The sequence below is a fragment of the Carlito syrichta genome, unplaced genomic scaffold, assembly GCF_000164805.1.
Source record: "Carlito syrichta isolate Samal-C Ts95f unplaced genomic scaffold, Tarsius_syrichta-2.0.1 Scaffold297925, whole genome shotgun sequence".
NCBI lineage: Eukaryota > Metazoa > Chordata > Mammalia > Primates > Tarsiidae > Carlito > Carlito syrichta.
In genome coordinates this window covers 56758-70975 of record NW_007242021.1, presented here as the reverse complement: position 1 = coordinate 70975, position 14218 = coordinate 56758, and the positions used below count along the sequence as shown (strand labels likewise).

Here is a 14218-nt window from a genome sequence, read left to right as displayed (position 1 = left end):
CTCAGAATGTTATTTCTCCAGGGTTTGTTTGCAGCTGTCTTTCTTGTTACAATCAGTTATTCCGTAATCACCTTGTGGGGGCTTCTCTGGAGACTTGTCCACTGCAGTGCGGGGAATATTCTCGATTAACGTGGTGAGATTGCCATGGAGACAGATTGCCTAGTGTCAGGTCTTGCCTAGTGTTGGGAATTTACAATCCCCAGACGTGTTTGTGAGCTGGACGGTGTAGTTACCAGGGACGCTTCTGGAAGTCATTTTCTCCGTCCTTTGAAGGGCAGTGGTGTTTGGGAAAACTAGCTCTTGGTTCCTTTCTGGGCAGGAGCTGTGCTGCTTTAGTTCCTGTGGGTTGCTGCTTTGTTCTTCTCGGTCTGAACGGCTGCTGCAAAAAATACTCCTGACTGCCTGACCTTTAGAATGTAAACTGGGAAGAACTCGTTGTTTAGATGTAGTGTTGTAGGGGACATGTTAATTCTTTGATTCAGAGAATTGTTCAAGAGAAACCAGAAAGTCTGCTATAGTCTCAAATGTTGTTTTAATAATAATAATAAATATAAACCTGAAAGGGACTTGCATAGCTATACTGTGTTTTATTTTTGAAACTGAGCTCCTACCACCGAGGTATTGTAAAGATCCCAGAAACATTAATAACAAAATAAGTAAAAATATTAATTTATCTGCCAAGTCAAAAAAGTTGTGAATTTGTCAGGGAGAGGAAGGTATAAGAGATGGACTTTACAAGAATACCTTTTATGCTTTTTACATATACCATCTTCATTTATCTTTAGAACAACCCTGTGATAAAGGCATTATTATTTCCTCTCCTTTACAAAAAGCAAACCAAGAAGGTAAACAGGAGATAGGTTTGTGATTAATTAGAGCTGTTAAAAGGTACAATTGTAGCTTCTGCCACAGCACTGGAGACTAGAGTCTCTTGACCACTTTCACTGTGCCTTGGGTCCCTGCAGTCTAGGACAACCCTGCTACACGATGCTGCTACAATTCCTCAGTGGGAGAAGAGGGCAGATGTAGGGGGAATCGGGACTGTGACTTTGGTTATAGCAGGTCTCATGCTGCTCAGGTTATAAGGGTTTATCTCTGGCTCCTGCCCACCCAGGTGAGTCAAAACACATTCTGGGCAGTTTCATAGCTCACCGTCAGCTTCATGGTCTCATTGCCTCTCTGGCCAATTGGAGCCAAAGAACACAGGGAGTATGTTTCTTCCAGATGTTGTTGTATCTCATCTCTTTACTTGGGGGGAGTTAGTGTGTGGATAATATGACCATATGCTGGCTGGTTTCTAGTCAAGTGCAGTTAAAAGTTTCACCTTTATCTTACTTAAACTGGAAAAGTAAATTCATCTTGCTTTGGATTTCCCTGTTCCTAAATTTCAGAAGCTAGAACTGAAAAATTAGAGATGCATCCAAATAGAGGAAGGACATTTCCCAAAGTGTTAGTGGTGAGTTTCTCTGGGGGAAGGAATGGAATTAAAAGGGAGGGGTGAAGGAAACCTTTTAAGTTTTAGTGTATCCCCTATATTACTTGAATTCTTAATGTTGAGAATATAGTCTGAATTATTTGTGTGTTTAGAAAACATATAACTTTTAAAGCAGTAAATAAATAAATAAATAAAAGGAACACAGCAGCACTGCTTTGATAGCTCATGGATTTAGCAGACTGTAGAGAATATAGATCCTTTAATTGGATGAAATCCAGTCTGCACACTAAGGTTGTTGATGGATGTTTTAAGCCAGGAATTGGAACTTAATGAAATATAGATTTGGTTCAGGTTCAGTTCAAAGGCTACTCAGATATTCTGGTTTAGTTTCAGGTCAATAATTTTAGAAGAAGGCTTAAGTATTGTACAGTCTAGTTGAAAAAGGAAATAGGGTTGACTCGGTTTTGGATTCAGCAAAGTAATAGTTTATTCTAGGTTTTGCTTCTAGTTACTGCCTTAAATGGAACTGTGATACAAAAGTGAAGCCATTAGGTGTTAATTTTACTTGACATGGGGGTTCACTGTACCATTTTTTGACTATTAGGTGAAATAATGAAACCGGAAGCAGCAGAACTAAACCATCACAAAGTGTTTTCTTTATATTGGGATAAATGTGTAATATTCAAGTAGGTTCCTTGAGACATGACGTATTCTATTAATGAAGTCACAGGTTAGGATCTCAGTTTTTCTCTCACTTAAAAAAAAAAATTCCCTATCGTTCAGGGCTGTTTTCCCAGGGGATTTTCACAAAATGGATTTTGTGGACTGAGAACTGAGGTGAGACTTGGAACATTGCGGACACTCTCGCTACTGACTGCAATGAAACGAGTGTGGACTTGATGGTAAACATTGTGACGGAAAAGTATGTTGGGTTTTGTTTTGCTTGCCAAGAAGATATTTGAGAGACTCAATTGGGCCATGTGGTTTTCATTGAATCATTTTTATGCACTCTGTCTTTGAGAGATGATTTTTTCATTGGGGATAGCTATTGGCTGGCTTGAGAACTGCACCTTTTCCACGTTTTCCCTCAATTTACACTGTCAAATTTGGCAGTTCTTCCTTTGAAGGCACTAACAAATGCTACCCTACAGACTGAGAAGTGGTTATGTAGGATCTCTGCACGATATTCTAGATTGGCTGCTTTTTCTTTCTTGGGATTACCTGACATCATAGGAGATTATTCTATTTGAACTCTCCAGCAGAGTCAATTAATTCTGGCTTCCCGGGGGAGACAGTGGTAATGAAATGTGTGTTTGTGTAGCACTAGTCTTCCTGCAGGGCTACCCTCTCTTCCTACCTCAGATATAGATAGAGATTCTCAGATTCAGAGGATTTGGGCCTTAGTGTTCTATTAAACAATGCCAAAGTGTTCCTTTATTTGGCTCTTTCTGTTAATGAAACAGTACCACAATTAATTCATAATTAGGATGCCTTAGAGGTCTGTTTCCCTTTGAATCAAACACTAGAGAGAATATGCCTCTAGTAAAACCCCCAGGATATTCCTCAACAAAAGCAAAGTGCATGTAAAGAATTTAGGGTATCACTGCTAGTGGGATCAGCTCAGGTGGTTGGTGGAACCAGTTTACTTAAATGATGCATCTCAAGAGAGGGGGTATTTTCCTTAGACTAGTTTTGGTCAGTTAACTAGGACCCTTCTTGCCAAATAGTAAGAACAGAAACTCTCACTACGTAACAGCTCCTTATTGTGTCCTTTTTGTATTTTTCCCGGGGAGTGACTATTTTTAGAACTCTTCCTGAGGGTTGCATGCTCAATTTCTTTAATCTGTAACTCTTCTTGGCTGTGTTTTGCAGGAGAAGCTGTGCCTGAGGATGAGCAGATCAGTGCTAAGGACCAGAAGAACCTTGAGCCTTGTGATAACACCCCGATCATAGACAATATTGCTCCTGTTGTTGCTGGCATCTCTACAGAGGAGAAGGAGAAGTATGATGAGGAGATCTCCAGTCTCTACAGACAGCTGGACGATAAGGTCTGTGGCCAGAGATTTATAGTCCTCATTCCAGTACAAAGATGGCAGGTCCCAGACAGCGTCAAGCCCTAGAACTGATGTGGAGCTGCAGACTGATCTTTATGTCTAGCCTCCAGATATTTACCCTCTTGATGGTATAGACTTGATGGTGCATGGGAGCTTGATTTGTGTGTAATGTAAATATTCATGGAAATGTGACTGGAAGAGTAGGGTGCTGATCTCCATAGACAGGCAGGTGCTATTTGGAGTCATCACTTCTAGAAACTGGACTGGCTGATGACTGCATGACAGTGGGGATGTGTGAGTACCTAAGTCACTCTTCCTTTCTTCTCTGGGCATATCCCTCAGCTCTTGGAAACTCTGACAGTAGCCCCAGCTAGGGGCAAGGTTAGTGACTCTTAGAACTCAAGTGTGTACCTTAATCATGCAGCCCTAAGACCCTGGGATGATGGCCTCACCTATGAGAAAGCTCTTTTCAGGGGCATATGGTTGAATGAAGTAGTTTGAACATGGTAATTGGAGACATCCAATTTTATGACAAACTTTTGGGATTCAAGTAGTCATGTAAATTCAGAAGTTGGAATAGAGGAAAAGAGTCCTTGGAGAACACGGTATCATTCAGCCCCAATAAAGGCTGGGTTAGAAATCCCAGAGGCATAGGAAATTAAATTGGTGTTTCACGTGATCTTGGCTTATTGCCCTTGGAATATTCTAAATCCTTTCAGTTCATTTCATCAAGGTTGCTGATATTTTTAGTCTGATTTAATCTTTTCTGCTGTGGCTCAGCTCAAGAGTGCTTGGGGACACCTCTGACTTGGATGAAACAGCTTTGTTATGTTAACGTCGCCATTAATCTTACAAGCCTCTCTCTTTGGGGTAAAGCTCAGAGTCTGGTATCACCTTTACAATCTGAATGTGACTGGTTGCCTTAAGGAAGCTAGTCCTGCTTGTTTATGATTCTGAGAGTTTGCTTTATGACCACAGTATTAAACTGAGGTCACCCTACCTTTCTGAAAGCACATTTAATAAAATATTCACACATGAGAGCGAGGTTACTTGCCCTTTAGGCTCTAGACATACTGTTATCTTCTACTTCTACCAGGTGTTTTATGAAAAGCCTCAAAGTAAGAGAAAAAGGATATCAGTAGAAGGTTAACAGTATATGCTATTTATTGGTTTCTCCAAAGAATTGCTATTGTTTAAATAGTGGGAAAAGAAGGCAGACCATATGCAGATTTCTTCCCCCTCATTTTAGAATCGTTGGGCTCATTTTTAGTAATAACAGAGAAGCACAGAGAATCCCAGATGAAGGGTGAGAACCTGACTCTATCATCTGTTCTCTATGAATTGATGCCTGCCATGGTGGAATCGTTATCATTTACCTTGGTGGCATGAGACTCTTCCATTGATCTGAGGGAGACTTTAGAATTTCGATCCCAGCTTTTGAAATGTAGCAATGAGGGCTGAGCTCAGAGACATGAAAATGCCATGTCTGAGGTATGCAGTTGGGAGCTGGAGAGCTGGCTGGAGAGTCTCTGTCTCCTGATGGCCAGTCTATGGCATTTTCTGATACATTGTTTTCCTGTAGCACGTGCCTTGAAAACCTCGTGAAGCACCCCGTTCCAGGTTAGCATCTATGTAGGATGATGCTGAAAGATGTGAGGGAGGACTGAGCCTAAAAGTCTCAGCCTTAGAGGGCACCCCAGCTAATGGCTTGCCCTTAGTAACTCTACCCATGGATTGCCTGATTATGTCTTACCAGCTGTCATGCTTAAGTGTCCTCCTCGCAAGGGATCCAGTACTTCGATGTTTCTGGTTGTTTGATACTTGGAGAATATGAGTTGGTACATGGCATCATCATAGATTATTGAGTGGTAGGACTGGAAGTTTCTAGGTCTAGGTGAGACACTAGCCCAAATAGTGACATGACTTATCCAAGTTTATATCACCACAGGTGGCAGAGCTGGAATGAGGTTACGTATCTTCTGACTCCCACTCCAGTGCTCATCCCATTTTGGCCTTAGCCTTTTAAATGAGGAACTGGTCAGCCCCTGTGAATCTGTTTAGGGTATGATGGGAGAAAGACTACATGGTTTTCTTCTGACTGCCCATTCTGTCCATCCTCCCAGCTACTCCTGTACTGCCCTGCCAGGGGTCTAAGCACAGGTACTCTTCAAGGCAGTGCTGTGTGAAGGAAACGCATACACTGTGGAATAAGATCTGCAACTTCACAATACTGAGACCTGGGCTAATGCCCTACCCTGCTGAAGATGCCCATGGGGCTTGTGTCTGTTACTCAAAAGGTTGCAATGGGGATGAAATGTTTCTCATATATAGCTAGTCGTCAATAAATATTAGTTCCCATCCTCCTTTTTGGTCTTATTCCTCTGGGTCCTGTTTGTTTGAGGGAGAAGCCATGTCATATGTGGCATGGAAGGGCAGTGTGCCATGGTAGGCTGTCAACATGAACAGACTGGTATTGGCACCGCTTCGCTCTTTTTCCTTGTCCCCTCTCCAATACTGCTCTACTTTTGGAGATATATGAGAGGAATCCAGTCTAAGGAGAAATACAAATTGATTACCTATTATACTGATTACCATGGCAATAAAAACATCTTTATAATTAAAGGTGACCAGTTGGCAACTGGGATGGTCTAGTTTCTCATTTATAGAGCTGTACATGCTATTTCATGCATAAGAAAAATTCAAGTATAAGAATATTTTCTGAAAAGTGCTTTGAAATCTGTTATCCATGGACTAGATGTTTAGAATCAGCATCACAATGAATGTGACTCACACATGTTCTAAGAGATGCACTTGAATGTCTCGGTGGGGCGGCACAGCACACCTTATCCTGGAGGTTTTGAAAGATGTTTTTAAAATCACAGTAGACTACACTAATTCCCTAAAGAGGCTCCCTTAAAAGAGTAAATGTAGTTTGGGAAATATCTCTGGGATAAGTGATCCATGGCTCCCCGATGTTAAAATTTTGGGGTCTTTGAAGTTAAGTGGTTTAAATTTAAGTGCTGAGGAGCATAAGCACAAAATTATTTCTGGCAACTGACATGCAAAGTTGGTAAAGTGGAAGAGAAAATATGTCTACAAAATAGTCTCCTAGTTGAAGTACCACATTTTCGAGGTTTCACACTGGTGTAATTTCCCTAATTTTCCTGCCAGAAATATGATTTGGAAAGAATGTAGAACCATTAAGGAGACATTGATGTGATAAGTTCAGTAGAAACAGGATCTCTCAGAACAAAGAAGTAAGGCCAAAAGACGTCCTACAGAAAGAAAAAGGAGATACAGATCTTGTACTGTTGATTTTAGAATATTCTTGCTCATTTGTGAGTTAACCAGATTCAAATGTATGCGTACACACCACCAAACAGACTGGGGAATATTCTGTGGAAAATTGAGATTTTGTAGCACAGGCCCTTAAGTGTACCCTCTTATCTCACCTCTGAAAAAGGCAGGAAGCACAGTACAGGGTTTTTTATATGGGCTGCTGATAAGAACACCTAGACAGGACCTGGCACAAAGAGTGACCCAATCATGTGGAACTGAATCTGACTCTGGAGTTTGGACCCTAGAATTGTCATCAAAAATAATGTTTCCAAGAGGGAGGCAAATGGGAAGCCAGGTTACCATTCTTCGCAGGCTGTGCTTAACATTTCATTTGAAATCATGAAAACAATTGCAGCGAAGACTCCATTTCTTACACAGCTAGGCGTTGTCACTTGCTGCCTCGCCTGTGCTGGGGTGGTTAGTGTCTAAGGAGAGGTGGGAGAGGTGGGCAGTGGACACCCTTGCTTTTGTGGCAGCAACACCTAGTGGCAGAAAATGAGAGCGAGAAGAGTGAATTCACTTTTCCCACTGCAGTGACTGCTCAGAAAGTCAGCACGAACGCTTCTTCACCTTAGCTGCTGTGACTTTTTGTGTGTGTTTAACTGGTAAGAAAACTAGCTTCCAATCAAAAAGGAGATTTGCCAGTGCCCAAGATTAACTCTCTAGTAAATGTTTTTCCAGTCTAACTGAAAGATTAGAAGTGGAAATATTGGTCTTTCCTACCCATCAGGTGGCAGCATTCCTGGTTACTGATGCATTTGACAAGACTTGGGATGTTCATATATTACAGTGCAGATGGTTAGAAATTCACTCCCTTATTTTTTGAGTTAGGAATTCACTGGTAATGTCTTTGAATTCCCAAGCCCCAGATATCTGATTTCTGGATGAGTAGGAATTGGGTTGAATGTGCAGGGTATCATATATCCCAGAATATCCAGATGTTTCATCTGCTGAGAAAGGTGGATGAAGAGGTATTTTAACCAAACAAGATCTTGGAACCAGTTTATTTTCTGTGGAGGCGCACCGCACCATTCCCTCCATCTTATGAGCAAGCTTATGTAGCCGACTGTTGTCGGGAAACCAGACTATCAAAAATGACATAACTAACCACAAAAATCAAACGTGATGTTTCATTTCAGGACGATGAAATTAACCAGCAGAGCCAGCTGGCTGAAAAACTGAAGCAACAGATGCTGGATCAGGATGAGGTAAAGAATGCAATAATTTTTTTTTTAACAAAGTTGTTGTATTACTCTTGGTTGTTGATGCTTGTTCCAGAAATTTAGTTTGCTAGAATTTTTAAAAATCACTGAATTATGTAGAAAATTTGTTTCCCTTCAATATCTGTTAAAAGCTGATTTTCACTGAATGTAGAAAATAAATGTCTGACTTTTGAGAGCTCTGGGGTTTTTGCGAATCGGTAGCTGGGAGAGCAGAGACCTTTGGCTTGGTAGTTGGGCAAAGATGATTCTTTTTTTTTCCTCCCCCCCCCCCCTTTTTTAAAGGAGATGGGGTCTCGCTCTGTCTCCCAGGCTGGAGTGCAGTGGTATGATCATAGCTCATTACAACCCTGATCTCCTGGGCTCAAATGATCCTTCTGCCTCAGCATCCCTGGTAGCTACAGATGTGAGCCACCATGCCCTATTTTGGGCAAGGATGATTCCATTTCCTCATACCCTGCACTACTGTGTCCTGCTGCTCTAGCCTATTTCAGTTTTGCAAATCAGCCGGCTGAGGTCTTTGATATATGCCATGTTCTGCTATCCTGTAGGGAAACAAAAATGAAAGCAGAGGGTAGAGGAGGGGAAAGCAAAGAGGAGAGGGCCCCAAGTGCTGTGTCAGCATATATGCGATACATTAAAAAGGAAGCGAATTGTTTTCAGTCGCTTCCCCAAAGCATTCAATTCTTCAGTTAGGGTTTTTATTACGTGATGTTTTTGCCAAGTATTTTACAAACAAGAACCTAAACAAAGGACAGTCAGCCAATCTATCAAACATAAGCGATTAGTAATTCCTTTGCTGAGGGCCATCTATATATTGTACTCTTTTTATTTTTATTTTTTGAGTCGGGGGTCTCACTCTGTTGCCCAGGCTGAACTGCACGATCATGGCTCACTGCAGGTCCGACCTCCTCCTGGGCTCAAGCGATCCACCTGCCTCATCCTCTGAGTAGCTGGGACTGCTGGCGCATACCACCAAGCCTGGCTAATTTTTTTTTTTTTTGAGTTGGAGTCTCACTCTATCACCCAGACTGGAGTGCAGTGGCTGCTCCCGGCCACTGCAACCTCAACCTGCTGGGCTCCGGCGATCCTTCCACCTCAGCCTTCCAAGTAGCTGGAGCTATAGATGTGTGCTACCTTGCCCGGCTGATTTTTTGATTTATTGTAGAGATGAGATCTCGCCAAGTTGCCCAGACGGGTCTCGAACCCGCAGGCTCAGGCAATCCACTCATCTCAGCCTCCCAAGGCGCAGGATTACAGGCTGAGCCACTGTGCCCGGCTCTGGCTAATTTTTTGATTTTTTTTTTTTTTTGGTAGATACAAGGTCTTACTATGATGCCCAGGCTAAAACTTTTGTGCTTTCAGTTGCTTTCTGCTTTGTTGCTAACATGGTATGGATTGAATCTCACAACGCATTGACAGCAGGTGGTTTGGGTTTATGTCCTAGGTATCCCAGTCCTCCACTCCCTTCTTCCTCCTTGTGCCCTGTCAGCTCTTCAGGGCAATGCGCCCCCCACCCCCATGCTTCCCTTGGTAGGGAGATAACCTATGCCTTTGTAATCAGGTGAGCCATATTTAATTGATTTATTGATTTAGTTTAAGGTCTTTGCTCTAGTTGAAGCCTTCTGTGTGCTTAGTGTTTTCTGCCCTTCTCCCATTCTCTCTGTTGCGTCCGCAGCATGGGCACAGCTGCCTGGGATAAAACTTCCTTCCTGTTACTGTTCAGACTCTTTAATGTTTTTCTTTTCCTGTATTACCAAGGCAATATCTGTTCACTATAGAAAAAAATTCAGAAAACACAATAGGGACAGAGATAATGAAAGCATCCACAAGCCCAGGCATTCACTTTTAACTAATGATAATGTTTGCGTTATATCCTTCTATATATTCATGATGGATGTTAAGACAAAGTGACTGATCGCCCTTTTAAACTGTTTTGGCTGAAATCAACCTGTTTACAGTGTGAAGTCTTGATAATATTTTAAAAGCTATGATTTCCCCATCCTCTGTTTAGCCGACCAGCTACAGAGCACAGTGGGGTTTTTTTGTTTGTTTGTTTGTTTTTTTAGTCAGAGTCTCACTCTGTCACCCAGGCTGGAGTGCAGTGGCATGCTCAGGGCCACCACAACCTCGACCTGCTGGGTTCAGGCAGTCCTTCTGCCTCAGCCTTCCAAGAAACTGGAACCACAGGTGTGTGCCACCACACCTGGCTAATTTTTTAATTTATTGTAGAGATGAAGTCACACCAAGGTGCCCAGGCTGCTCTCAAACCCCTGGGCTCAGGCAGTCCTCTCACCTCCGCCTCCCAAAGTGCTGGGATTACAGGCATGAGCCACCACACCTGGCTAGCACAGTGATTTTTAACGTGTCATTTACTCTTTGAGCAAAGTCTATACAGCTTTAAAATAAAACCCAAAAGAGAAACAGATTTTAAAAACAAGAACATGTCTTTTTAATAATTTTATTTAGCATCTGGATCATATAGTGGGGTGTCCCATCATCCTGAACTTTTCCAACTTGTTTTCTTGTATTTGATTTCAAAGTGGCTTTCTTTAGGATACAGCACAGAACGTAAACATCTGAACATTAGATTCACCAGGTCCATGCCATCTCACTTCCCCAGCTTTTAGCTTCCACGAGAAGAGACTATGAGAAGATACAGGAGGAGCTGACGCGTCTCCAGATTGAGAACGAGGCAGCCAAAGATGAGGTGAAAGAAGTTCTCCAGGCCCTGGAGGAGCTGGCTGTCAATTATGACCAGAAGTCACAGGAAGTGGAGGACAAGACCAGGGCCAATGAGCAGCTGACGGATGAGCTGGCTCAGAAAACGGTGGGAGCATTTGTGTCTGGGGAGCGGGGCTTCCTCGGCTGCCATTCCTGTACTTAGACCGATGTTTGACAGACAGCTTGTCTAGGAAGGCAGTGACTGGATGGCTATTTAGTGTTGGACTTAGATGCATTCTCTGAGGTCCTCCAACAATCAGAACACTTTGTGGAGGTGACTTTTATCCACTCATCTTGGAATTGCATATCACAGCTGTCTATCCAGATAATTTATTACATCAGCAGGGACTCCTTGTGGGAAGAGTCAAGAGTAAAGACTTTGGAGCCAGAAAAATGCTAGTCACAAATTTGATTTCACAGCTCTTGGTCTTTAGTCAAGACACTTAAACTTCTAGAGTACTCCATTCCCTTACTTGTAAAAATGATGATAACATTCTCCTTGCACAGTGTGAGAATTCGTGCCAGCTGATGTAAAGCACTTAGCAGAGACCCTTGCACATGCTACAGTACCAATCAGTGAATCTCAAAGTGTTGCTCTTAACAAGCAAGAGTGGGGGACCCACAGGAGGAAGGGACTTCACTCTTCCTGCTGATGCCTTCCTGGATGAAGTTCGTTCCTTTCCCTCTACTTCTCATCCCTGCTATTCCCTTCAGGAGCTCAGAACTAAGCTGTCCTTGTTTGGTTGCTGCCCTGTTTTAAGCCGGTGCTTTTCAGTCTGCCCATTTCCTTGTCTCTAGATTATCCAAGTGAAAGAACCGCAGGTTCTGCCCAGTAAGCTAGCAGCAGCAGGGCCAGTGAGCATTTGGCGCCATGCTGGTGGTGGGATGTGTCCTTTCCTACCTGGAAAATGGGTAGCAGAGAAGTGGAGTGGCTGTAACCCGCTGCCCTTGGCACCTTTGCCCAATGGCTTGGCATCATGGGGTTGTGCCCAGCCTGCTTTGTGGAAAACATCCAGTTCTCTTGGGCAAGGGGAAGTAGCAGATGGAACAGGAGAGTGGGGCTGATGGGAATTGCTCCTCCCTACACACATTCAGTTGCATGGAGGAAGACTTTCCTACTGCTTCCTCCTGTGGATTTTAAAAACAAGATGACATAAGTGGTTGGCGATGCCAGACCAAACAAACTCATTCAGAAGAAGTCAGTTAGGAAAGGGGAAGACTTTGATTTTCTCGGCTTAGTGTTTCAACAGGATTCTTTGAGCTACTCCTTGGTATTATTTGCTTCTCAAAACAATAAAATGTTTTTCGTAATACATTAGTAACCAGTTTAGGATACTGTTTTTAGTCAGATCACTAAAAAATGCTCTAATACAGTTGCATATGGAATAATTATGTAAGTGTCTTTGCATTTAACTCCATAATTTTAGGAGTAGGGGGATTCTTTGTTGGCTGACTTAATACCAAGATGCCAAAAGATGGCTGTTCTACTGATGTTGAGAGTTAGTTAAGAATCCATAATTTTTGGCAATGTACATAAAAGATGAAGACGAAATGGGTGGGTTAAAGTTTGGCCAGAAAATACAGGTTCTGCTATACAGTAAGAAGCTATCTGTTAAACTTAACTAATTTTGAAAAATTAGTTGAATTTTGAATAGCGTTTAATTCAGCTTCACTGTGAAAATTAGAAGACCTTTTCTGAGTTGTTTTCTGAATCTATTAATGTTCCTCTGGGCCATCTATTCCAGACCTATCTATTTTTATGACGTCAGGTGGGAATATAGAAGTGGCCCAGGGAGCAGGTTTGTTTAGAAGCAGAGGTGGGGACATCTGCAGGTCTGTATAGACCCTGGAATAAAACAGGGTGGACTGAAACAGCATCTAGTTAAGTGGAAAGATGTGAGTAAATGCTATAAATGTAAGGGCTCCTTCTTTGGCTTTATTTATTTATTTATTGAGTTGGGGTCTCACTCTGTGGCCCAGAATGAAGTGTAGTGTCATGCTCCCGGCCACTGCAGCCTCAACCTGCTAGGCTCCAGTGATCCTTCTGCCTCAGCCTTCCAAATAGCCAGAATTATAGGTGTGTGCTACCACACCTGGCTAATTTTTGATTTATTGTTGAGACAAGGTCTTGCCAAGTTGCCCAGGTGGGTCTCGAACCCGTGGACTCAGGCAATCCACTTGCCTCGGCCTCCCAAAGTGTTGGGATTACAGGCTGAGCCACTGAGTCCGGTAACTTTATTTGTTTTTAATAACTTATTTCACTGACCTGAAAATTGTCATCTGATATGTAGACATATAGCATGCCATGGCATGATACAACTTGTTGATTTGGAATTCCTCTTCCTATGCAAGAAAGCAGTGCTAGGCTACAGTTTGCCTTAGAAGGACTCTTATACTGAAGACACGAGAATCAATAAAAGAACGCCATCCTACACGATGCTGTTATTTTTTGTCATGCTTTATGAAATTGATGAGCAACCCTTGTAATTTGTTGTTCAAATTTGCTTTTCAGACTTCCCTGACGACCACACAGAGAGAGCTGAGTCAGCTACAAGAGCTTAGCAACCACCAGAAAAAAAGGGCCACCGAGATCCTGAATTTGTTGTTGAAGGATCTGGGGGAGATAGGTGGAATTATTGGCACCAACGACGTGAAGACCGTAAGCCAGCCCTTTTAATCTTCTCTGCCGGCTCTTATCATGGCATAATTTTAAGTTTGCAGGGTCGCGTTTTCGTCTTTTAAGTATTCAGTGCTTAGCATCGTGCTTTGCGTCTGCCATGTGCTCGGAAGTATTTGAATGAATGACCAAAAAAAGGACTGATGGAATGACTAAGTCAATAATTGTTGGGTGAAGAGGAGGAGAAAAAACATTTACCTTTCAAATCTAGAGAATGTCTTCGAATCTTGGTTGGCTTTAAGCGAACTGGCTTATTCCTCGAATTTATTTGCCAGTGTCACAGAAGTTTGGAATTAGACATGTTAAGCAACAGTTCTTGTCTCAGAATTGTGTTTCTCCTTTTCTAAAATAACCCAGTAGAGTGAAAATTCTCCAACCAGTTAGTATGAATCAGGAAAGCTTTTAGCTGAAAGTGACAGGATTCTAACAGTGGCTTAAGAAATAAAGCCACATTTAATTATTCACAATATAAGTCTAGAATCTTCCTCACCTGGGAGCTTATTGGAACTATAGCCTCTCAGGCCCTGCCTCAGACCTACTGAGTCAGAGTCTGCATTTTAACAAGAGTCTCCAGGTGATTCTTATGTTTATTATCGTTGGAGAAGCAAATTTTGGTTTGGTACAGTAGCTCAATAATGTCAAGGATGCAGGTTTTTTCTCTGTTTCCTTTCTGCTATCTTCAGCCTGTTTCCTTTTCATATCTTTAGGATTGTGCCTCATGGTAGCAATATGGCTGCTACAGCACCAGTCCTCACATCCTCACTCAACC

At 42.3% G+C, this 14218-nt stretch overlaps 1 protein-coding gene across 2 annotated transcripts in view; it reads left to right on the top strand.

Annotated features, from left to right (window-relative positions):
• KIF5C (kinesin family member 5C) overlaps nt 1–14218 on the top strand; it is a 155694-nt gene that overhangs the window by 100154 nt on the left and 41322 nt on the right. For both annotated transcript variants that reach the window (XM_008054687.1, XM_008054688.2), the window contains 4 exons: nt 3308–3483; nt 7968–8036; nt 10672–10878; nt 13285–13431. In XM_008054687.1, the coding sequence (XP_008052878.1) occupies nt 3308–3483; nt 7968–8036; nt 10672–10878; nt 13285–13431 (599 nt within the window). The remainder of the gene's footprint in view (nt 1–3307; nt 3484–7967; nt 8037–10671; nt 10879–13284; nt 13432–14218) is intronic.